The sequence below is a fragment of the Aulonocara stuartgranti genome, assembly GCF_965226115.1.
Source record: "Aulonocara stuartgranti genome assembly, chromosome: 12".
Classification (NCBI taxonomy): domain Eukaryota; kingdom Metazoa; phylum Chordata; class Actinopteri; order Cichliformes; family Cichlidae; genus Aulonocara; species Aulonocara stuartgranti.
The window spans coordinates 39,082,122-39,105,000 of record NC_138948.1 but is presented as its reverse complement, the minus strand read 5'-3'; the positions used below and the strand labels follow the sequence as shown (position 1 = coordinate 39,105,000).

Below are 22,879 nucleotides of genomic sequence, written 5' to 3'. Positions count from 1 at the left end.
ACACCTGAACTGGTTCCTGGGTTCAGTCACACCAGCTCACCTTTATTAAGTGTAACTTCCATGACAATGCAGTCCTTCGGACCTGGGCCAGGGCCTCTGCGTTCATCAGCTTCGTTGAAGCCTGATGGGACTGGTGTACTTCCACTGGTATGAGAGTTGGGTGAAGTGGAACGGCTGAGGAGGGTGGGGGTGGGACATGGTGTCAGGCTGGGGCTGCGCAGCCGTGTTCTAATGGTCAGCGTTACAACGCCTTTCTTAAGTTGCTGTTAATGAAGATGAAAGTGGAAATAAAAACGTCTTTAGTGACTGTGCTGAGTGTTTTCTGTTTGCGGACGTCAGCACCAGAAATTCAGTCTATGGTCTCGCCCTTCAGCTGTCCTCGTCAGTGTCAATGTCAACATGATGGGGACAAAATATGAAACAACACATCCAAAACTTACAATACATTTATGTGACATTTGTGTCATTTAGTGAAAGACAAACAGAACTGTCAGCAAGCAATGCAAAGGTTTAAACCTACAGCACCGAAACAATACATCAGCGTTTAAGAGATGACTGACATATTAATCAGCTTTTAGCTTTTGTCAGACACATTTCAGAAAATGCTGACACAACACTGAAAGGTTCACACTGTCTCCTTTAAGCTTTAACTGTTTAGTTGTTTGACAGCTGACTAATAAGTGGTTTAATATCAGGCGAGGCCTGCTCCGTTATTATTTCATGACAAATGCAGCAGACATAATATCAAAAGTTAACAGTGCTGAATTGTATTTTATAGCTTTTCACTATGAATTTGAATACAAAGCTCAACTGGATGCAGCTGCCAGACGGCCGTCTGTAGGCTGAAAACCAATCAGAGAACTTAAGGATACTTTAGAAGTGGTCAAATCAATAATCTGATATGTCCCCCCCCCCACCCCCGACCCCTCACCCATGTCCCTCCCTTTGCTGCCCTCCTCCCCAATGTTCCCTCTAATTTTTCATGTGTCTGAGCGAACACACAAACTCCCTGAGCGTCCCTTGGACCACTGTGAGCAACAGCAGACGTGTGCACTGTGGTCACGCCAGCATCCAATCATCCAAGTTACATGTTTATTAAAATAATCAAATTACAGCATTTACATTTATGTTAGACGACTTTTAATTAACTGCTTTAGCCCACTTACAATGAAAATGTAAAAAATCTTGTTCATGACCTGTGTAGCATGTTAACACTATTGGAAGGAAAAATAACTTGAACTCCAATTTTGAAAACACAACTTTCTTTTTTATTTTTTTTTGCTCTGACTTATATTATGAGTCTGTGGTCTGGGAGAGAGTCTGTAACTCTGTCTGCAAAATACAGTAAATAATGACCAATGTTGGGCAATTAATTATATAGTTACTTCTTCAAAAAAGTAACTGAGTAATGCAAACAACAAAGTTTTTTGCAGCTGTTTACCTAAAAATGCAGCCAAGGCATTTTTTAAACAAACATTTCAAACTATTTACAGAACAATCAGCTGTTCTGCATCAAATCTGATGCCACACAAATTATTTGTGCCGCTCCAAAAAATAATTTTTGTCCACTATGAGATGAAGGAGAACAACAGCCTGATACCTGCAGGCCTGACAGCAGCAGATGTGTCACTGCTGTAACACCTGTAACACTCAGCAGTCGCCTCATTGTTCTGACACACACAAAACTATTGACTACACTACACACTAACTACACACTAACTACACAAGATTTGCACTAAACGTCGCAAATCTCTCACATCTCAAACACGCCGTCACTTCTAAAACTTCCCCCCGTTTCTTAACAACTAAATGCCATGTTTTGATTGGTCCACATGGTACATTTTTCGACCAATAGGAAAGGCTGGGAGTTTTGGTTTTGTTTTTGCTCACATGCTTTCGAGCGTTTTCCTTATAAAACGCCGTTTTTACCTGCAGTAAATATAAACAACGACAGTATTCAGGAAGAAAATCAAACATTGCAGATATTTTTATCATAACTCTGGTTTTACGTGGCCGATCAACACAATTTAAAAACTGGTATAAAGTCCACACTTTTCCCGTCAGTTGTTCGTCTGTCCTGCTCACATCTCCAATGGTTGTACACGTTGTCATTAACGTGGCTTCACTCCACATCAGCCGCTTTGCTAAAACACCGGTGTCGGCACATAAGGACGCTGTCATAGCCTGACAACCACGTTGATCAGCTGCGTATATACGAATGTGAATCGCATCATTGGCTGGACTGTGGGATAAGGTGGCATCGTTCTGATCCCATACGGGAGCAGCCAGTCACTGACTAACATGCAGAACAGGATTGTTAAAGTTTTAATGTTAATTTCAGTTCAGGTTAGTTTTCTTTTTTGTGCGCAGAGACCTGCCAGCAGTGCGCAATTGCGCATGCGCGCAGCTTAGAGGGAACATTGCTCCTCCCCCTCTCTCCCTGTGTGTCCCTCACTCACCCCCCCCCCCCTCGATGTCCCTTGTCCCCTCCTTGCCCCCCCCACTCACTCACCCATGCCACTCGCTCCCCCGTTGGGAGTCCCCCCTCCTTCCCTTGGGGTGTAAAAACACACCCCTTACACTGGGTTGATGGCACTTTCTTCTTTTTGACTTGGATTGTTGGCTATTGGTAATTTTCTCAGTATTATTGTAGAGTCTATATTTTATAATACGAAGCACACTGAGGTCACTGTTTTGATTTACGTAAAACTGAATTGAATGAATTTCACCTTCTTTTGATGGCTTTCGTTGGTAAACCTAAAAATATAAAAACTGTATATAGATGGATAAAAATTTACAGACACCTTGAATATTACGATGTTAACATGTTTAAGATGTTATTTCTGAGACTGGTGGAATTTCATTTCTCATTGGTTTGCTGTTTGCTGGGTTGGTACCTGTTCACTGATTTATGAGCACGCCATTCAGTTTTTCTGTTGGGCTGCAACTTAACATTTATTCTTTAGATTTCCTTGAACTCTTAAGTTATGCAGAGGTCTTGGCCAACCCATCATTTCTTTATAAGATAAGATAAGATAACCTTTATTAGTCCCACACGTGGGAAATTTGTTAGGATACTAGCATATGAGGCCAGACTTTCAACTAATTTTTATTTTAAAGTGCTTTTGAGGCTTTATGAAGGTGTTCCAGGTGCTCTTTGAGAGTTTTTAAATCATTTTAAATCATTTCTGTCCAAACAAATGTTTTGTCACACTCAGTTTTAACGTGGCCAGCTAAAGTTTATTAGACCAGCGTTAACAGAAGCATGTGCGTGAGTGTGGAACTTATCAGCTGTGCTGGGATGATGTCTTTGGAAATGTGGACCAGGACTGAGAAAACAAACTAACAAAGGTGCATCCTGACAACAGGAAACAGCCAAAGAAATGTCAAGACTACAAGGGGAATTCCATAAATTTAGGATTTTCCTACTTGATATTCACTTTTGTTGTTCTGCTGAACAACAATTTCTTTCACAGAGGACAGTGTATGCTCTCACAGTGACCCCCAAATAAAAGGTGTAATATTGTGATGTCAGAGTTTCACGAACGCAGCTCTGTGCTGAAGACGGGCCTGTTCTGACCTGTCAGCTCATTCCATCAACTACAGAACAGCTACACTCTTTTATAAATACAACACCATGTCACAAAGTCTGCAAATGTCAAAAATCAACCGTTTTAGTAACACATTACATACTTTTAAAAATGGGGTTTTAACGATAATCTAAAAATCAGACAAATCTTTTGTTTGTAACTTTATAAGAGGACAAAACACATCAATGAGATTCACTACAGACAGGTTTTACAGACAGGCAGAGAGAGGGGCTCCTTATTATCATTAAGGGACAATGTCATGCAAATGAAGCACAGCAGCCTAACAACATGCACTAAAATAAGAAAAAGCAAAAATCCCTCATTTAAACTTTGTCGTAAAGTTTGGGAAAATGCAGAGGAGGTTTTTTATAATAGTGTTCTTTGTCAATGACTCCTGCACTTTTAACAAATGTGAGCGAGTTAAAGTCACAGCGACAGGGCAGAGGACATTTGGGACGGGGTTTGAACGTCATTGTTCACCTGCTCTACTCACAGTCGCTTCGCTTCTGCTTTCGCTCACAGTATCCCACAGTAACACTCGGGTATCTAGTCATTTTGAAGTTGTACACCACGATAACTGTGTACAGAAGCAATCTACAAAAACTGCAATAGTTCAAGCAGATTACAGCATAATGTCAGCAGCTGGATACAGACGTCAGTGGCATTGGTGTAATTACTCTCACCACCATCAGGAGGAGACAACAGTTCAAGTTTAACATTCTTTACATTGTTGATGAAATATAAACGCTGAAAGCCAACCTTGAAGATTTGGATGGCCTGTTGGTGTGTGAGTCCTTGCAGAGACTCTCCGTTCACCTCCAGAATCTCGTCTCCTGTGTGGGGAGGCATAAAATCACCGTTAGTAGGTAATGATCTCTGCCAGGTGCTGTCAAGCTTTTCCTTCCAAGTCAGTAACACAGAATGAACAGGAAGTAATACCCTCCTTCAGCCGTCCATCAGCTGCCGCAGCACCGTGGGGGAATATTGTCCTGACAAAGATGCCCATCTGACCACGTGCTGAGTCCTGCCCACCAACAATACTGAACCCAAGGCCCTGTGGGAGTTGGAGTCAGGCAGAACAGCAGGAACCAAGGGTTCAGTGTTATCATCACAGCTTTTAGTAGTGACACATGACAGCGCACATTTAGATGTATCGCCATGCATAGGTTTCTTTTCTCCTTACATAGATATCAAGGTCGGTAGAAGTTCCTACCAGATATATTGAAAGTTGCAGTGAAAACATCATTAACAAAGTAAAGTGTGAATGTAAAATGTTTCAGTTGATAACAATGATGTAACACAGGTCAGAGGTCAGTCTCTACTACAGGATGACAGTCGACTGCACAATGTGGGTTTACTTTGAAAAGCTTATGGAAGTAAACACAGTCAGAAGATCCTGCAGCCACATACTGCAAAGGGCCTTTGTGACAAAGCACTGCTTATGGTTTTGGCTGCGGGCTAAACCCTGCCACCTGCTGTCCAGCCACAGGAAGACTTCACAACTCCACAAGCGAGTACGGAACAGAAGGGTTGAAAGTGAAGTCCACCAAACAGAGAGCAGTAGGCCTGACAGCACTGTTGTATCAGAATCAGAATCAGAATCAGAATACTTTATTGATCCCTGGGGGAAATTATTTTTTGTTACAGTGCTCCATTTTAAACCAACATTAAGACAAGACAGACAATACACTAACTAAGAATAGTACAATATATACATATATACATACATACATACATAAGTCACTCATAAATAAATAGTTGGAAAAGAAACATGTGTAGTTGTAGCAGCAAACAGTGTGTTAAGTGGATGCGTTGTACAGGGAGATGGCCACAGGCAGGAATGATTTCCTGTGTCGTTCAGTGGTGCATCATGGGTAATCTCAGTCTCTCACTGAACGAGCTCCTGTGACTGACCAACATGTCATGGAGTGGGTGGGAGGTGTTATCCAACATTGTCTTTATCTTGGACAGCATCCGCCTCTCCGACACCACCTTGAGGGAGTCCAGCTCCATCCCCACAACATTGCTGGCCTTACGGATCAGTTTATTAAGTCTGTTGGCATCTGCGACCCTCAGCCTGCTCCCCCAGCATGCAACAGCATAGAGGATCGCACTGGCCACAACAGACTCATAGAAAATCCTCAGCATTTTCTGGCAGATGTTGAAGGACCTCAGTCGCCTCAAAAAATAGAGACGACTCTGGCCCTTCCTGTAAAGTGCTGTGGTGTTTTTAGCCCAGTCCAGTTTATTGTCAATGTGTACTCCAAGGTATTTATAGTCCTCCACAATGTCAACACTGACCCCCTGGATTGAAACAGGGGTCAAGTGTTTCCTGGTCTTCCTGAAGTCCACGATCAGTTCCTTGGTCTTTGCCACGTTGAGCTGCAGATGATTCTGCTCACACCACGTGACAAAGGAGTCGACCACAGCCCGGTACTCTGTCTCATCATCCCTGCTGATGCATCCAACCACCGCAGAGTCATCAGAAAACTTCTGAAGATGGCAGGTCTCTGTGCAGTGGCTGAAGTCTGTGGTGTAGAGGGTGAAGAGGAAGGGGGAGAGGACAGTCCCCTGTGGTGCCCCTGTGTTGCTGATCACCTTGTCAGACACACACTGTGGGAGACGTACATATTGTGGTCTTCCTGTCAGGTAATCAACAATCCAGGACACCAGAGAAGCATCCACCTGCATCGCTGCTAACTTATCACCCAGGAGGGTCGGCCTGATGGTGTTGAAAGCACTGGAAAAGTCAAAAAACATGACCCTCACAGTGCTCGCCGGCTGGTCCAGATGGGTGTAGACACGATTGAGCAGGTAGATGATGGCGTCCTCTGTTCCGAGACGAGGTGTGGGTATGGGTGTGACTCTACTGTAGACGCGTCAAGCTACTAGATCAGTTTCACCAGCCCTGCCTCATATGAATTGGTACAACAGTGTCTCTAAGGTAAATGTACTTTTGCAAGCCTGCTGCAGTCTAAGATGGTCTGGATTTGCATGTGCATGCCTGTCCTCTTGGACAATGATAGCCTCTCGGTCCAAGAGGACAGCAAAAAGAAGACACTAACCCCAAGTTGCTCTCCGATGCATCCATGGGAGTGTGAATGTGTGTGACTGTTAGCTAGGAAGCACTGAAAAGCATCGAAGAAAATGCTTGTGTGAATGGGTGAATGTGGCATGTTGTACAATGTGCTTTGAGTGCTCTGGGGGCATAGACAAGAGATGTGTAAGAATCAGACAATCCAGCAACAACCAGAGAACCACAAAGGGCTTAAATACAAAGAGGGCCAACAAGGGAAGTTGAAACACACAGGGAACACCACTGGGAGGGAGACGGGCAGGAAGCAATACACTAAACACAGGACGTTAGACTTTCAAAGTAAAACAGGATGAACACGGGGAACAGAGACAGAACTAAACATACATGATAGACATGATAGACACAGGGAAAAAACTAATGACATGATTATTGATTTTAGGAAGTCCTCTTATAGCTCATCACCCACTATCATTAAAACTGCCAATGTTGGGATCGTTGAGAGTTATAAATATCTAGGTGTGGTACTTGACCATAAACTGTGTTTTGAATCTCATGCTGATGCCACTACTAAAAAAGTTCAACAAAGTTCTTTTTAAGGAAAATAAGATCTTTTAATGTCTCATCTCAGATATTGTCCTTGTTTTATAGAAGTTTTATCGAATCTGTGATGTCTTTTTGTATCGCTGCCTGGTTTGGTAACCTGACGGTGAAGAACAAGAATCGGTTGGGACTTCTGGTAAAAACTGCTAGCGAAATTTCAGGGCGCTGGCAAGATGGACTTTTGGCCATTTACAATAGAAATGTGCTTAGAAAGGCTCATTCTATTATTAATTGTGTGAACCATCCACTTCACAGTGAGTTTGAGTTGTTGCCTTCCGGCCGCCGTTATAGAGTACCTGTGAGGACTCCAGGTCTCTTTTATCCCTACTGCGTCTTGTCTCCTTAATGGCAAATAATTGTCCTTGAACTTTCTATCATTATTATTGTTATTATTATTTTATAGTATTGTTCTGTTTATTGTTATCCTCCTGCTGCTAAACTAATTTCTCCATGTGGGACAATAAAGAAATTGAATTGAATTGGGAGGCACAAACAGCAACAGACTAAATGAACAAGAACTCACAACCAGAAATACAAATGATTAAAGCAGGAAGAATGAGGAAACTAAACAATGCTAAATGAGAACATAGGAAACCTAGAAACATGGGTCACAGACCCAGGACCATGACACAGGCTGGAACTGTATTTTTGTGTCCTTTGTTTGTACTTTAGGAGATTTGTAGTAAAAATAACACATTTTGGCATCAACGTAAAGAACAGCAGATGTAAAATGTAAACGTGAGGTCAGAGTTTAAATGTGAAATGATATTAGAATGTGATATTTACAGTCCTCATATGCCAGTATCATGTCCTAAATGTTGCCAATACCAACAAAGGCAGCAGAATGTATATCGTACAGCTATAACACGTAGTTTTAAACGACTGCTAATGACAGTCTGACAGTACACAGTTCCTGGGGTACAAGGTTTCTGTCAGTTTTCAACCAATAAATGATGAACCTTCAAGACCTTGGTGGATGTCAGTCAAATTTGAATGGATTGTTAACATGACAAGTAAAGAAATGGACTGGCACTTACAGTTTCTAGTGTTTCTGAAAGCTGATCTGTTATCAGCTTTCAAAATGCTGACACGTTCTCCAGCTGCACTTAAAAACTCACTTTAGTTGTTAGCGCAGTTCAGTTTCTCCAAGCTGTAACCGTGACAGCCTTTCTTCATTCAACGTGAGCGATCTGTGACACGACACATGATCAATGCTCAGCATCTAAAGCTTCATCCAGCTAACTGTTACACTGTAAACCTGGAGAAGTCAGCAGAACTTAAAACACCTGAGGTCACCGACTGCCTGAAGTTTTTTTTAAACTGATGAACTTAAAAGTAGAATTTTGTTTGACCCCCCCCCCAGTTTAATCAGAATGAATGTTTTACCCAGAATATTATATCCCATATAAATGTTGCCTCTCAGGATCAACAGAAAAACATTCTCAGAGATTGAGGGATATCTTCCTAAATGTATATGGCATGGGAAGAAATCTAGACAAAAGATACAGATTTTACAACTGCCTACAGATGAGGGGGGCAGGCGCTTCATAACCTTCTATATTATTACTGGGCTTGCCACGCACAAATAATCTCAGGGTGGTTCCTTTCTATACCAAGGCGAGCCACCAGTAGATACTTGGTGCTGTGACCCTCTTTCGCCTCTGTCTTTTATCTATTGGTCTGGCTGACCTTCCTCTTGGTGTCAGAAATCATTTTATTTTGATGCCTACATTTAAGGTTTGGCATAATATTGCTGCCCACATGGGAAGAAGAGGTTTCTCTAGTGCACTGCAGCCTCTAATTAGGAATAAAGCTTTCCCTCCAGGTATTGGCATTAGTATATTTGATGAATGCTCGAAGTTCAGCTTAGTGCAGAAGCATGGTCCAAACCTTTTAGATCTGCCAAGAAATTGTTTTCCTGTAACCGACTCCAGGAAAGCCGTTACAGATTCGTACACAGACTGCAGCGTACGCCAGAGTTTCTAAATAAAATTCATCCTCAGATTTCTCCTCTTTGTGTAAAGTGCAATACGGATGTGGGGACTTACTACCATTGCATATGGCAAGGTCCTTTAGATTTTGGAAAAACATTGCTATAGAGCTTCGCTCAATCTTTCAGCAGACGATCCCACTGAACCCTGTGCTGTTCGTTCTGGGTCTGTCTATAGAAGGGCTCTCTGTGTCTTCTGTGCAGATGCTTTCGTTAGGTAAACTTTTACATTTAGCGAGGCGATGTGTACTGTTTCAATGGATTCAGAGACGGCGCCTCACTGTTACACAATGGTACAGAGAAACGTTCAAGGTGCTGCCAATGGAGCGCCTTAGTGCCATCATAAATTGTGATGCTAAAGTGATGCTAAAATAAACAATATGCTAAAGCATATAGTTAGGGCTGGACCAGGTGACCCTGAATCCTCCCTTAGTTATGCTGCAATAGACGTAGGCTGCCGGGGATTCCCATGATGCATTGAGTTTTTCCTTTCCAGTCACCTTTCTCACTCACTATGTATTAATAGACCTCTCTGCATTGAATCATATCTGTTATTAACCTCTGTCTCTCTTCCACAGCATGTCTTTATCCTGTCTTCCTTCTCTCACCCCAACCAATCACAGCAAATGGCCCCGCCCCTCCCTGAGCCTGGTTCTGCTGGAGGTTTCTTCCTGTTAAAAGGAAGTTTTTCCTTCCCACTGTCGCCAAAGTGCTTGCTCATAGGGGGTCATATGATTGTTGGGTTTCTCTCTGTATCTATGAAGCGCCTTGAGGCGACTTTTGTTGTGATTTGGCGCTATATAAATAAAACTGAATTGAATTGATGCATTCTGTAGGATATGGCGGCCTTTGCTTGATCACCTACCTCGTGACCTTGCTGTGCTATTACATAAAGGGGATCACATTTTGTTTTTAAACACAATAATTAATGTCTTTATTCACTTTTTTTCTCTCCCCTTTTTCTTTCTTTTTTCTTTCCCTTGACTTGAAATGTGGAATGCTGTACATATTCTGAGCCAGACATGTACATCTATAACTCATGTACCTGTATTTGTTTAGTTCTTCTCTTCTTATTATTTCTATTTGGCTGTGCTGATTTGTTGCTGTTTGTATTGTTCCAAAAAAATCAATAAATCATCGTTAAAAAAATAATGTTGAAGTTTATCAGAACTTCAATATTTTGATCAGTACCTTCTTGGTTAACATTGATACTCAAATCAGAAATGTTTTGTAGTCCAGCTATTACTTAACATAAATAAGAAAATGAAATAAAATTAAAAAAAACAGAAAACACCTCGTCTGGACTCTGTAGGGTTCTAGTAGTAGTCTGTTTGACATTTTTCCAAGAGGCTGATAACAAGTCCAAAACAAGAATTCTAGCTTTCAAAAGGCTGCTTAATATTTCCCTGAACAAAAACACTGCGACATTGTTTCAGAAAGAGAAGAACTCAGCATTTGCTCTGAATGAGCAGCAAGATATTCCTCCAATAAATTTCAGCCATTTCTCTACATGATCAAACCACTTTCTCTTTGCTTTAACCAGCTCATGTCACTTCCCTAACAATTACTGAGCTTTTTTCATTAGTTCAGATTTTTTCTTTAGCTCCTTCATCTTAAATGTAAAAGATTAGACACTGTTAGCTCCATATACAACGGAGAGCACTGCAGTAAAAACAAACTGTATGTATGTCAGACTAAACACACTGTCTACAGTTTAACATCTTAGCAGTCTGCCTCAGTTACCATGGTGAACTCAGTCAGCTGTTAGCTTATTAGCTGTTAGCTTACGGTGTCACTGAGTGAGAACTACTTTGCTTGTCACTAAAATGACTTGAAAAACAGAAATTTAAATAAAATAAGGACACTCACCGTGATCTAACAATGCTGTAACATGAATGAATGCAGAGTAATGTATGGACAGTGTTTCTACGCTTTCAATAAGATTTCAATCACATTTCAAAGGCAACAACTGCAGACAAGTAGATGCACCTCCACATCTGAGAGGAAATTAGCTCACTAATTAGAAACAAGAAATAAAAGATAAAAACCTAAATAATTATTTAAGTTTTTCAAATATCATCTTTATGTTTCATAAAGATGTGAAAGCAAACAAAAAACAACAACAATAATAATAACTGCAGGAAAATCTAAGTTTAAGAACCTGGGAGCAACTAATAAAAGACACAGAAATGTTACTTTTACCCCACTGTCTTAGATTAATTCAGGTATTAGATCAGACTAAAGACATATTATATGTTTGAGGACAAACGGACCCTGGGCGCAAAAGCTATTTGAGCTAGCTCTGAGACTGAGACATTTGTTATGTACATGTTTGCAGTGCCGGGAGGAGCTGCATCACCACCCACAGCTTTAGAAAGATGGACACTGAAGATTTTATTCTGAGCTGATTATAAATCAATGACCTAATCGCTGTTTCCGTCCTATACTGATGACTGAATCACCGTCAAAGTGCTCATGTTAAGTACACAAAGCAGCAAACTAATATCTAATTGTGATTTTATCCTGTGCATAAACTTCCACAAACCAGTTTGCTCCGAGTCAGAAACACATCCATCGTTTGTTGATGAAAATCTGCCAGAGAGCAGGTTAAGGTTTCAGTTACACTGGTAACTGACTCAGAGTTCAGGTCTCTTTCTGGAACAGTAAATCTGAGTTTCCTACATTTGGAACAGGACCCTGTACTATCTGGTTTATCCTGGTAACCTCAGGGTTAACCCTGGGTCTTCTCTAAGAAGAAGCTGATTTACTTCTTATTGGGATAAATCACCACGGTAACTTGTGCAGATTAGAGGTCAACACATAGAAAATCCCTCAGACCTCTCTGCAGGAGAATAGGAGGGTTTAAAGTTTTTAATTAGTGTCTGATGTCATTGTTTTAATTGATAAACTTCAGCAATAAATATAATGTTTTTATATTTAATGCTTTTAAATCCTGAGACAGTACTCTGCAGCTAAGAGAAGAAAAACTAAAACTGTTGGGAACTGGGTTACTACGCAGCGAAAGGGTTACATGAAAGGATGCGGGACCTCTGGAGTCTTTGATACCCAACATCCAGACTGACGGTGAAACAAAGAGTAGCTCCGTGTTCCAGCCTTCCATAGAAGGAACTGCTAATCCCAACTAATGAGGTACAACACAAGTGCTACAGCAAAGGGGAACCAGGGCTTCAGGTCAGGGGGAGATGTCATCACTGTCACCTGTATTGGGTACCAAGCCCACGAGAGGTGCATTGAGTGCAAGAGAAGCTGACCTGGTGAAGCTGGAAAACTAGACCACAGTCAGGGAGGGTCCAGGTTTCTGACTACCAAGACTACGTGAAGTCCCCTCTGAAGGTCTACAAGAAGAAGTGAATGTAACATTACAGGCAGTCCTTACTGGGATCATCAGGGAAGCCAACAAGCTGATCTACAGCACAGCAGCAGGGATCACAAAGATGTTTGGCTTTAAGACGAACAGCAGCAAGGAGCAGTGCCCTCCATGGAGAAGGAGACTCGAGCTAATCTAGAATGAAGTTAGCCAACTATCAGAGCTGCAGAAAGGTGTGATAAAGAAAGGGACGCCTAAGAAGTACAGCAGGCTGTCCATACCCGAGGCCTTGAAAACTGCCAAGTAAATGCTCACAGCCTTAGACAGCAGCTTGAAGAGGTACACCAGAGAGTTACAATATGAGAACAGCCTCACATGAACTGGAGCCAGAGCAGACAGGAGAAGGATGCAACCCATAACAGCAATGCTCAGTGGCCACTGGATCTAAGAGCAGATCAAACCTCCCTGAACAAGATCCAGTGACCATCACAGTGGTCCATCCAAGAACGGGCCTCCAGTATGAAGAGTTGCACAGCTCCAGGCCCTGACATGGTTCACGCCTGCTGGTTGAAGTTGTCTGGCAGCACTCATATGAAAGAGAAGGGTGACACACCAGCTACTGATAGACAGAACAGTCGCCTGCGACTGTAAGACCAGACTGACCAACCCGTGCACTACCTGGACTGACTACAAGAGAGCCAGTAACTCAATGCCCCACACATGGATCCTGGAATGCTGAGAACTATACAAGATCAACAGGACCCTAAGAGCCTTCATCAGGAACTCAATGGGGATGTGGCGCACAACACTAGAGGCCAACTTCAAGCTCATATTTCACCACTAAGTGCGGGAGCTACCAAGGAGATGCTCTGTCCCCACTGCTGTTCTGCATAGGCCTGACCCCCCTCAGTGAGATCATCAACAAAACTGTCTACAGATACTGACTACGGAACGCAGCAGCTGTCAGCCACCTCCTGTACATGGATGACATCAAGCTGTATGCCAGGAGTGAAGGAGACATCGATTCACTGATCCACACCACCAGGATATACAGCAATGACATCGGGATGTCATTCGGACTGGAGAAGTGTAGTCAGATGATATCAAAGAGAGGGAAGGTAGTCAGAACTGAGAGGATCAACACTGCATACATCGAGGGCAGCTACAAGTACCTGGGGACCCTACAGGTAAGTAGGAAAACCGAAGAGGCCACGAAGAGGTCACTAAGAAAGCTGCAATCACCAAATACTTATACTTATATACTTATATAAAGTAAGGCAAGTCCCGAGGAGTCCACTGAATGGTAAGAACCAGATAGAGGCGAACAGCATCTACTATTATAACCTGCTGGGATATAAGCTGGCTAAAGGAGGAGACAGAAACCACTGGCATCTAGACAAGGAAGGTCTTTACTATGCATGGAGGGCTTCACACCAACTCCAGCACCCTGAGGCTGTACCTGAGAGAGAGGAGAAGCAACCATCATGGACAAGCCAAACTGGCCAAACTGGCCAAACTGGCCAACACGTCAAACATTCAAACAGGCAAAGATACTGCACAGCAGGACGCTCCCAGGCCTCTGGTAGAGGGCCGAGCTTGAAGGATAGACCGCCCGCAGGCGCGAGAGGGGAATTAATAAATATATATGTTTGTGTGTGTGTGTTCTACTTTGTATAGTCTACATATTTTCTTCATCTGTCTTTTATAACATTATTGTTGTTCGTCTATGCTGCATCTATCCGTCTCTGTCCGCTCTGCTTCGGCTGTGCCAACTGTGGGAGCCCTTTCATTACTTACATCATTAAGAAGAAAGACAGCACAAGCAGATGCTAACAAATCATGTAAGGACACATTAACAGCAGAGAGATGGGTCTTTTCAGAGGCTCAAAGCTTTATTCATGTACACATGCCAAATGAGTGCACTTACCTTGCCCTGACCTTTCATTAATACTATACTGGAGATAATGGATGGCTGGGCCAGTCGCCATGGAGATTCCACTTGAACAGTGCTCAGGGAGCGAGCTGATTTCTTAATGATCTGATATTCCTGGAAATTGAATGAAGCAAAACAAAGTCTGACAAATAAATTTCCAAACAGTTATTTACATAGTGATGAGACCTTTCACTCAGTCTCTGACATAATTTGCATTTTCACACGTTAGGAAAATACCTTTTTTCCTGTTACACGTTACAGGTCTATGTTAATGTATATCTAGCTACACAACATTAAGAGGCTATCATTCTGATTTATTTTTCTCAGGTAAGCGCTCATGCCATTTTTCATCTAACACTGGGAGAAAGAACCTGCGACACTGACTGACCTGTCTCACTCCAGACGGGTCCAGCTGTTGAGGCAGGGAGTGTTTACGTCGGCCGGGCTTCTCCACCATTTCAAAGGAGCTCGTCCCATTAGCCACAAACAGCTCATCATCCTCACCCACTGATTCCAGGCGAGTGCTCCCTCCTAGGTCGAGAGAAACATTTAAAATCTTGTTGTTGTTGTTGTTGTTACTGAGCAGTGTGTTTCTGTGAAACACTAACCCTGGGGTCGGCTGCACAGCTTCGTGGCTGTGGGGCCGCAGCAGGATCTTTGGGCTGTTTCCTCCTGACTTTGCTCTTCCAATTTCTCCAGGCTATCAACCTGCAAGGACACGCACACGCTCTTTGTAAGCAGCTATGAACATCTGACACTCCTTTGGCACCTACCAAGGAACACACAACAAATATTTGTTCAGACAGTAAAATACATTTTACTGATCTGCCAAAAAACTAAAGCTATTTCTGTGTTTCTGTTATTAGACTGTGGGACAGTAACACTCGACGCTCTAACACTTCAGTTCAAAGCTTTAACACTGTAAAGTGCAGCCGTCACCACAGATATTAAAAGCAGCACCGAGCGCACTCGCTGCGTGCTAAATCACCAGATTAATGATTTTTCTGCGACACTAATTTCATCTTTTTTGCAGCAGTGTTTAAGTTTACTGTTATATTTGGGGTTTCACTTCTGATTCTCAGGGTCCTGATTTAATTCAGTTCAATTTTGACTCAGACAGAAATATTATAATTATGATCGTGTATCTTGGACATGTGCTGTCGAAAGAACCTCTCTAAACCACAGCTGTCAAACTCCAGTCCTCGAGGGCCGCTGTTCTGAAACGTTTCCATCTGCTGCAACACACCTGAATACAATTAGCAGGTCATTAGCACGACTCAGTAGAACTGCCTGCGTGCTGAGGTGAAAGCCCTGACCCTACATACAAGTGTTGGGAGAAATTATATCCTGTTCATTCACTCATGAGCTGCTGTAACATTTGACTCTGGTAGCATTGACTACTGGAGTCACTACTAACTGACTCAGTGACATTCAAATTCATTTATAAGTTTCAAATCGTGTCTTCCTGGATGTTGGTTGATATTCTCCCTCACAGTGAAAATAAAACTACCATAAAACTTTTTATTCTAAGTGAGCAAACTTTCAAATTCAGCAAGAGGTCAAAAAACGATTTGTCTCACTTTACATATTATCTGTTTGTACCATGTAGGACTTGTGCAGACTGGTGCTACTGTTGGAAGTCTTGGTGTGAGCAGCCTGGGACAGGGATGAAGTGGAGCTGCAGGTGCTGACAAGGTCTGGCAGACTGGCGGATGGAAAAGGATCAAAGCCTACATCTGAATCCTCCTGCAAGGACAACAATGGATGTGTACATGCAAACCTTATTTTTTACAAAACCTTCAAAAATGCAGCCTACTACTGTCATACTAGTTTAAGGAGCTTGCAAAGAAAAGCATCTGGACTTCTTTAAGTTGCTTGAAGACGTTTCACCTCTCACATCTGAGAAGCTTCTTCAGGATCATTAGGGGGTCCATGTCCCTCTTGGGGGGGGACACTCCCACAGGGCTTAAATCTGGGACCCCGAAATTTCCTTTTCCCTTTCGGATTTCCTTACCTGGATGATTGAGCATGCATCAAGACATTTTAACCCACTTTGGCAAGGACTGCCTAAGCTAGTACATAAGTACAAACAAACAGCACGTAGGATGGCTGATTTCCTCCAGAAATGGAGGATCGTGTGCCTGGCGGGACTGTCGATCGAGGACGCTGAAGATATCTACCTATTCGGAACCATGATAACAGGGTTCTTGCTGATCGGAGCTGGCTTGGCCCTGATTTATTGGAGAATTAAGAAAGCGGAACCAGCTGTTCAAACCCCCACAAGGCTGCCCGCTGGGATTGAAACGATGGGACGAGGTGCGGCTTCTCAGAAAGGGCTCACTGAATGCAGCATGGTTAAGAGCTTGGAGGCGCTTACAGCCGCAGTGAATACTCAGAATAACACCTCTGAGCGTATGTTGGATTACATCAGGGAAGAATCCACTCGGAACAACATCTCTGGGCGGAAGCTGGATTACATCGCGGATCAGTTGGCTGCGGTCGTGAGGTCTCAGAATCTGCTATGTGAGCGAAAGACTGAAAAGACCATGGAATTGAAGGTAAATAACACCATGGAGAAACTCGCAGCTATTAACGGGAGATTGAGAGATCAGTGTCAGAGTGTTAAAAACAGCTTGAAATTCTCCCGAGTTGTTTGCAAAAGAAAAATTACCATCATAATGCGGCTACCCCTTCGGCGCCAGCTGTGAGCTCAAGGCCGGAGCCGAACAACACCACCCTGATAACGACTGTGTTTAGTCTGTTCCTTCCCATTCCATGCAAGGCCACCTGGGTTGGCTGGAAGACTGTTTACTTAGCCTGGCAGGGCGAAGGACACTGTCTCAGCTGAACTATGGACACGCACACACATACATATACACTGATAAGCACTCACTCATCCCCCCTCCCCTTCCAATGCCTTCGGTGCTTGTAGCCTCCTGGGAACACGAGGCGGGTCTGTGCCCGTGCAGTGGCAGGATGGCTGCTGTGTTGCCTGGGATTACTCCTTATCCCTTACCCAACCCTGTTGCTGGTCACGTGCTCTATAATGTTGTGCTGTGGACATTTATGTGCTTTCTGTGCAGAGGAGTTTTTTTGTTTCCTGTTCTCACGCTGTCCTCTATAGCCCAGCATGAGCAGAGGTCTCTTTTTTTTCCTCTTGTACTTTCCCATTGTAGTGTATATTTCAGTGTTTTTTTTCTGTAATGCAACCGTTCTCTGACTTGTATCCCCGTGTGATGTCTGTGTTCTAATTGCTCTAATAGGATATTATGGTCGACAGTATCGAACGCTGCACTGAGGTCTAGCAGGACAAGCACAGAGATGAGTCCACTGTCAGAGGCCATAAGAAGATCATTTGTAACCTTCACTAAAGCTGTTTCTGTGCTGTGATGAGCTCTGAAACCTGACTGAAACTCTTCAAATAAACCTCTGCAGATGATCTGTTAGCTGTTTGACAACTACTCTTTCAAGGATGTTTGATATAAAGGAAGGTTGGAGATTGGCCTATAATTAGCTAAGACTGCTGGGTCTAGAGATGCTTTTTGAGTAAAGGTTTAACTGCAGCCAGCTTGAAGGCCTGTGGCACATAGCTGATTATTAGAGATAGGTTGATCATATTTAAGATTGAAGAATTAATTAGTTACTTTAGTCTCAGTTTCACGTTTTGCCTTTTAATTATGTTATGGTTCTAGCCTCAATAAATGGCTCACTTTCTGTTCAAACTCACTCATGCCTCCAGTGTCTGTGTTTGTGCACTTACCCTACTGGCAACCACCAACTGGACCAGACCTGTAGCAGAGCGGAGGATATCAACAGCCTCCTGATGAGTAAGACCCACCAAAGACTGATTATTAATCATCAGTAACTCATCACCAGCATGAAGACGCCCATCCCTGTAAAACAGACACACACACACACAGAAGGGGGTTGGAGAGAGGTCAACAAATATAAACTAAACCATGTATTTTATACATTTTTCCTTCCTAACTTCACCTGTAAATGGCGCCTCCCTCCTCTATATGTGTAATGATGATGCCATGAGGGGAACGCTTGGAGCCACGCCCCCCTGTGATCTTTATGCCAAGGCCCTCCTGACCCTTCACCATGTGCATTTTCCAGATGTGGTTGGTATCTCTGGGCTACAAAAAAACACATGAAAAAACAAACAACTTATCACACAGAGTCAGATATAAATGTTACTACATACTAGATATATTATCAGTAATGTGCAAAAACATGAATTATGTAGAAAACAGAAGCAAAAATAAGCTAGCTACACACATTTTGCATGATATACAGGAATGACATACCAGTTGTTTCTCACAACACTGACCTACATGTTAAACCGCTATCCCATTACTCTCTTGCTTTCCTTGGAAATCTTTAATTAAACATGGACTAACTTACATGGACCGGCTGGTCATATGCAATCATGTGGTTAAGGTCCATTGAGGCACTGTTGATAAATCACCAAAAAAGCACCAGCTCTTCCCCTGCAAACGACTATATTTTCTGCCCTGCTGGTTGGTTGCTCCACATTGACAATGCACAGTGGCTTGCAAAAGTATTCGTCCCCCTTGAACTTTTCCACATTTTGTCCCATTACAGCCACAAACATGAATCAATGTTATTGGACTTCCACATGAAAGACCAACACAAAGTGGTGCACACGTGAGAAGTGGAACGAAAATCATACATGATTCCAAACATTTTTTTACACATAAATAACTGCAAAGTGGGGTGTGCGTAATTATTCAGCCCCTGAGTCAATACTTTGTAGAACCAGCTTTTGCTGCAGTTCCAGCTGCCAGTCTTTTAGGGTCTGTCTCTGCCAGCTTTGCACATCTACAGACTGAAATCTTTGCCCATTCTTCTTTGCAAACAGCTCCAGCTCAGTCAGATTAGATGGACAGCGTTTGTGAACAGCAGTTTTCAGATCTTGCCACAGATTCAGACTCTGTGTGCCTTCCAGAGTGTTCTGGCATATGCACACATCCTCAGGCCATGAGAGGTCATACCTTCCCTTCCTGATTTATGGTACAGGAGGATTGTATCTGTATCTCTTTTAGTATAAGAGCCTTTTGTTTAGGTGGACCGCTGGACTCCTAGTACCAGCTTTTTAAGGAGGCGTTCACAGGGCCATATCTTGATACACACACATACACACAGATGGTACTCTTTGTTCACATGTATGCCTGTGTAAGACGTCATATGTTAATGAACCTATGCATATTCATGTAACCACGATAAAGAGCAGTGCTATGGGGGAGCTGACTGAGAGTGGCTGGGGTTTGAGCGGCAGGAACAGCGCTCGTCTCAGGCGTCTCCCTCGTGCACGAGGTCACACAAAGAGCTCGGGTGACTTTCGTTTTGCTGTTGCCATTGGAGTACAATTGTCTTGGCGTTCCAGCAATGGGTTTATGCTAGATGAACCTATCAACAGCTGCACCACAGTAGATTGTATTTGCTTCTCATTGAAACAGTTACTGAGTAAAACACGTTGGAAGCTTCTAACAGACGAGCATTGATCCGATTTGTCTCACCTGGCATAAATATTCACTGCAGGAAGAATCCATTTTGAACTCTAGCAGCTGACTGTAACACCTTAGCGGCTGGGGGGCAGCCTCGCCACCGTGTTGACGCTGGGGAGCAGCTCTGAGCTGAGAACAGTGGTCCGGGCTTTCCTTAGAAGGTGTGGGGAGGATGTGAGCTGAGTTATCTGGAGGACTAGTTTCTATATTCTCAGGATGAGAACTGTAGTCATGATAAGACCTCCGGACTTCTGAACTCGTACGCTGCCTGTCCTCTTGGTTGAAGGATGAGCGTGATATCACTCCAAATTTACGTGTGCGTCTGTAATTTGCAGAGCTGTCGGAGGACTCAGATGTGCTGTGACGCTGGTCTTCACAGTTGTCACTGGTGAGTGGGATACAAACACTTTCAGCTGCCTCGCAGGGAGGAAGAGGAGCCTTTCGCTTGACTCGCCGCAGCAGTATCAGGTAAATACAGCCTCCATTCCAGCACTGGTCAGTCAGGTAACTGTGAATAAGGCAAAGAAAAGATGAAATAAGATAAAGGTGTCATAAAATAAAGGCAGAACTATTTTAGGAGTACAGTCTTTGCACTTAGGTCAGTATTTCTACACTTTTCTACAATAAAATGCTTGATTTGTGTTTATATTCGTTGAAATATAGTAATGTGCATAAGTTTCAAAACACCAGCTCTCACACCGACACGCCTTCCTGTGAATCATTCAAACATAAAAAGGCTCCTGACTCAAGGAATGGACCAGTGTTTGTCTACACAGAGCAGACAAATTAATAACAACTATTTTAAATTGTTTTAAATCTTTGTTACAAGCACTTGTCACAAACACACATAACTGGTTGACATTTGTTTAGTTCATTTTATGCAAAATGCCAAAGATAACAGTTTGACAGTTTGGCATGAAATAGTATTTTTGAATTAGGAAAAGAAATCCATCAAAGACCTGACAGATGCATCTGACCCTTTAGTTTATTCTACTCTGTGGTTCACAGCAGAATGAAGGCTTCCACTTGGGTGGCCTCAGAATTTCATCTCTGCTTGTCGTTCTGTTGGCTTCATCAGGTGGAGCACAGCCGAGTATGAAGTGGCGGAAATGGGAATCAGCACCTCCAAGTCTGAGGTCGTGGTCCTCAGCCGGAAAAGGGTGGAGTGCCCACTCCCGGTCAGGGTCGAGTTACTGTCCCAAGTGGAGGAGTTTAAATATGTCTGGGTCTTGTCTTGTTCATGAGTGAGGGGAGAAGGCAGCAGGGGATCCACAGAGAGGTCTGTTGGTCTCTCACAGATACAGATGCTGTACCCATCCATCTTGGTGAGGACAGAGCTGAGTGTAAAAGCCAAGCTCTCAATTTACCGGTCGATCTACGTCCCTAGCCTCACCTATGGTCACGAGCTGTGGGTAGTGACCCAAAGAACGAGATCGCGGATACAACCGGCAGAAATGAGCTTCCTCTGAAGGGTGGCTGGCCTCTCCCTTAGAGATAGGGTGAGGAGTTCGGCCATTCAGGAGGGGATTAGAGTAAAGCCGCTGCTCCTCCACACCGAAAGGAGCCAGTTAACATAGTTAGGGCTTCTGATAAGGATGCCTCCTGGGTGAGGTGTTCCAGCCGTGTCCCATCGGGAGGAGGCCCCGGGGCCTTGGTGTTCCCCCGGATAAGCTAGAGGATTTGACCCTGTGACCTAGCCCTGCATAAGCAGAAGAATATGGATGGATGGATGAACTGAAAACAGATGGAAAGCCATCAAGCTGTGACCAGCAGGTCTTTGTAAGGCAGGATAAATTAATGTTGATCGATTATTAAATCATTTGCTAAGAAAAATAAAGGTAACATTAAAAAACATTGACTCTTAAGCCCACCAGAAGTGTGGGAGCATATTTTAGATCTACAGCAGAAGCATGACTTAACCTCAGCGTGACAGAAGTTTGATGTAATCACCATGAACTGAGCAAAAGATAGACAGTCACTGTAAAACAAATGATTACACTACCAGACATTTCAAAGGAGCTTGCAAAGAAAAGCGTCTGGACTTCTTTAAGTTGCTTGAAGACGTTTCACCTCTCATCCGAGAAGCTTCTTCAGTTCTAATGTCAAATGGTGGAGAGTCCCAGATATAAACCTAGTGGGAGTTTCCCCCCACAGAGGGACAAAAGGACCCCTGATGATCCTCTAATCGCCTGAGCCAAGGTGTGAAACTGGGCGTGGGTCCCAATCAGCCAGAGTTTCGGGTGTGTTCATTGTGAAACCTGGCCCCACCTTATCATGCGAATTCCTGAGGTCAGATGGCCCAGGATGTGAGTGGGCGTTAAGGCGTCTGGGAAGGATCTCAAAACTGGATTATAGATGGCAGAGAGTTGGTGTCGTAAACCCCCGCCTCTGTTCAAAGATGGTCGCTCACAGTGGACATAGATGGCTTCTTTCACTCCTCTTTCAAACCATCTGTCCTCTCTGTCCAAAATGTGAACATTGGCATCCTCGAAAGAGTGTCCTTTATCCTTAAGATGCAGATGGACTGCTGAGTCTTGTCCTGTGGAGGTGGCTCTTCTGTGTTGCGCCATGCGCTTGTGAAGTGGTTGTTTGGTCTCTCCAATGTAGAGGTCTGAGCATTCCTCGCTGCACTGTACAGCATACACCACATTGTTAAGTTTGTGTTTTGGAGTTTTGTCTTTCGGGTGAACCAGTTTGTGTCTGAGCGTGTTGCTGGGTCTGAAATACACTGGGATGTCATGCTTGGAGAAAACTCTCCTGAGTTTTTCTGATACACCGGCTACATAGGGGATGACAATGTTGTTGCGTCTGTCCTTCTTATCCTCCCTCGCTGGTGTCTGGTCTTCTTTTCTGTGCCTCTTTGCTGACTT

General features: G+C 43.3%; 1 protein-coding gene across 8 annotated transcripts in view; it reads right to left on the bottom strand.

The window, feature by feature from the left end:
* Positions 1-22,879, bottom strand: part of pdzd2 (PDZ domain containing 2) — a 93,370-nt gene that overhangs the window by 28,025 nt on the left and 42,466 nt on the right. For all 8 annotated transcript variants that reach the window (XM_082555305.1, XM_082555301.1, XM_082555308.1 and 5 more), the window contains 10 exons: positions 20,022-20,517; positions 18,472-18,617; positions 18,239-18,371; positions 16,081-16,224; positions 15,087-15,186; positions 14,867-15,009; positions 14,473-14,592; positions 4,530-4,644; positions 4,350-4,423; positions 41-263 (listed from right to left, as the gene is read on the bottom strand). In XM_082555305.1, the coding sequence (XP_082411431.1) occupies positions 41-263; positions 4,350-4,423; positions 4,530-4,644; positions 14,473-14,592; positions 14,867-15,009; positions 15,087-15,186; positions 16,081-16,224; positions 18,239-18,371; positions 18,472-18,617; positions 20,022-20,517 (1,694 nt within the window). The remainder of the gene's footprint in view (positions 1-40; positions 264-4,349; positions 4,424-4,529; positions 4,645-14,472; positions 14,593-14,866; positions 15,010-15,086; positions 15,187-16,080; positions 16,225-18,238; positions 18,372-18,471; positions 18,618-20,021; positions 20,518-22,879) is intronic.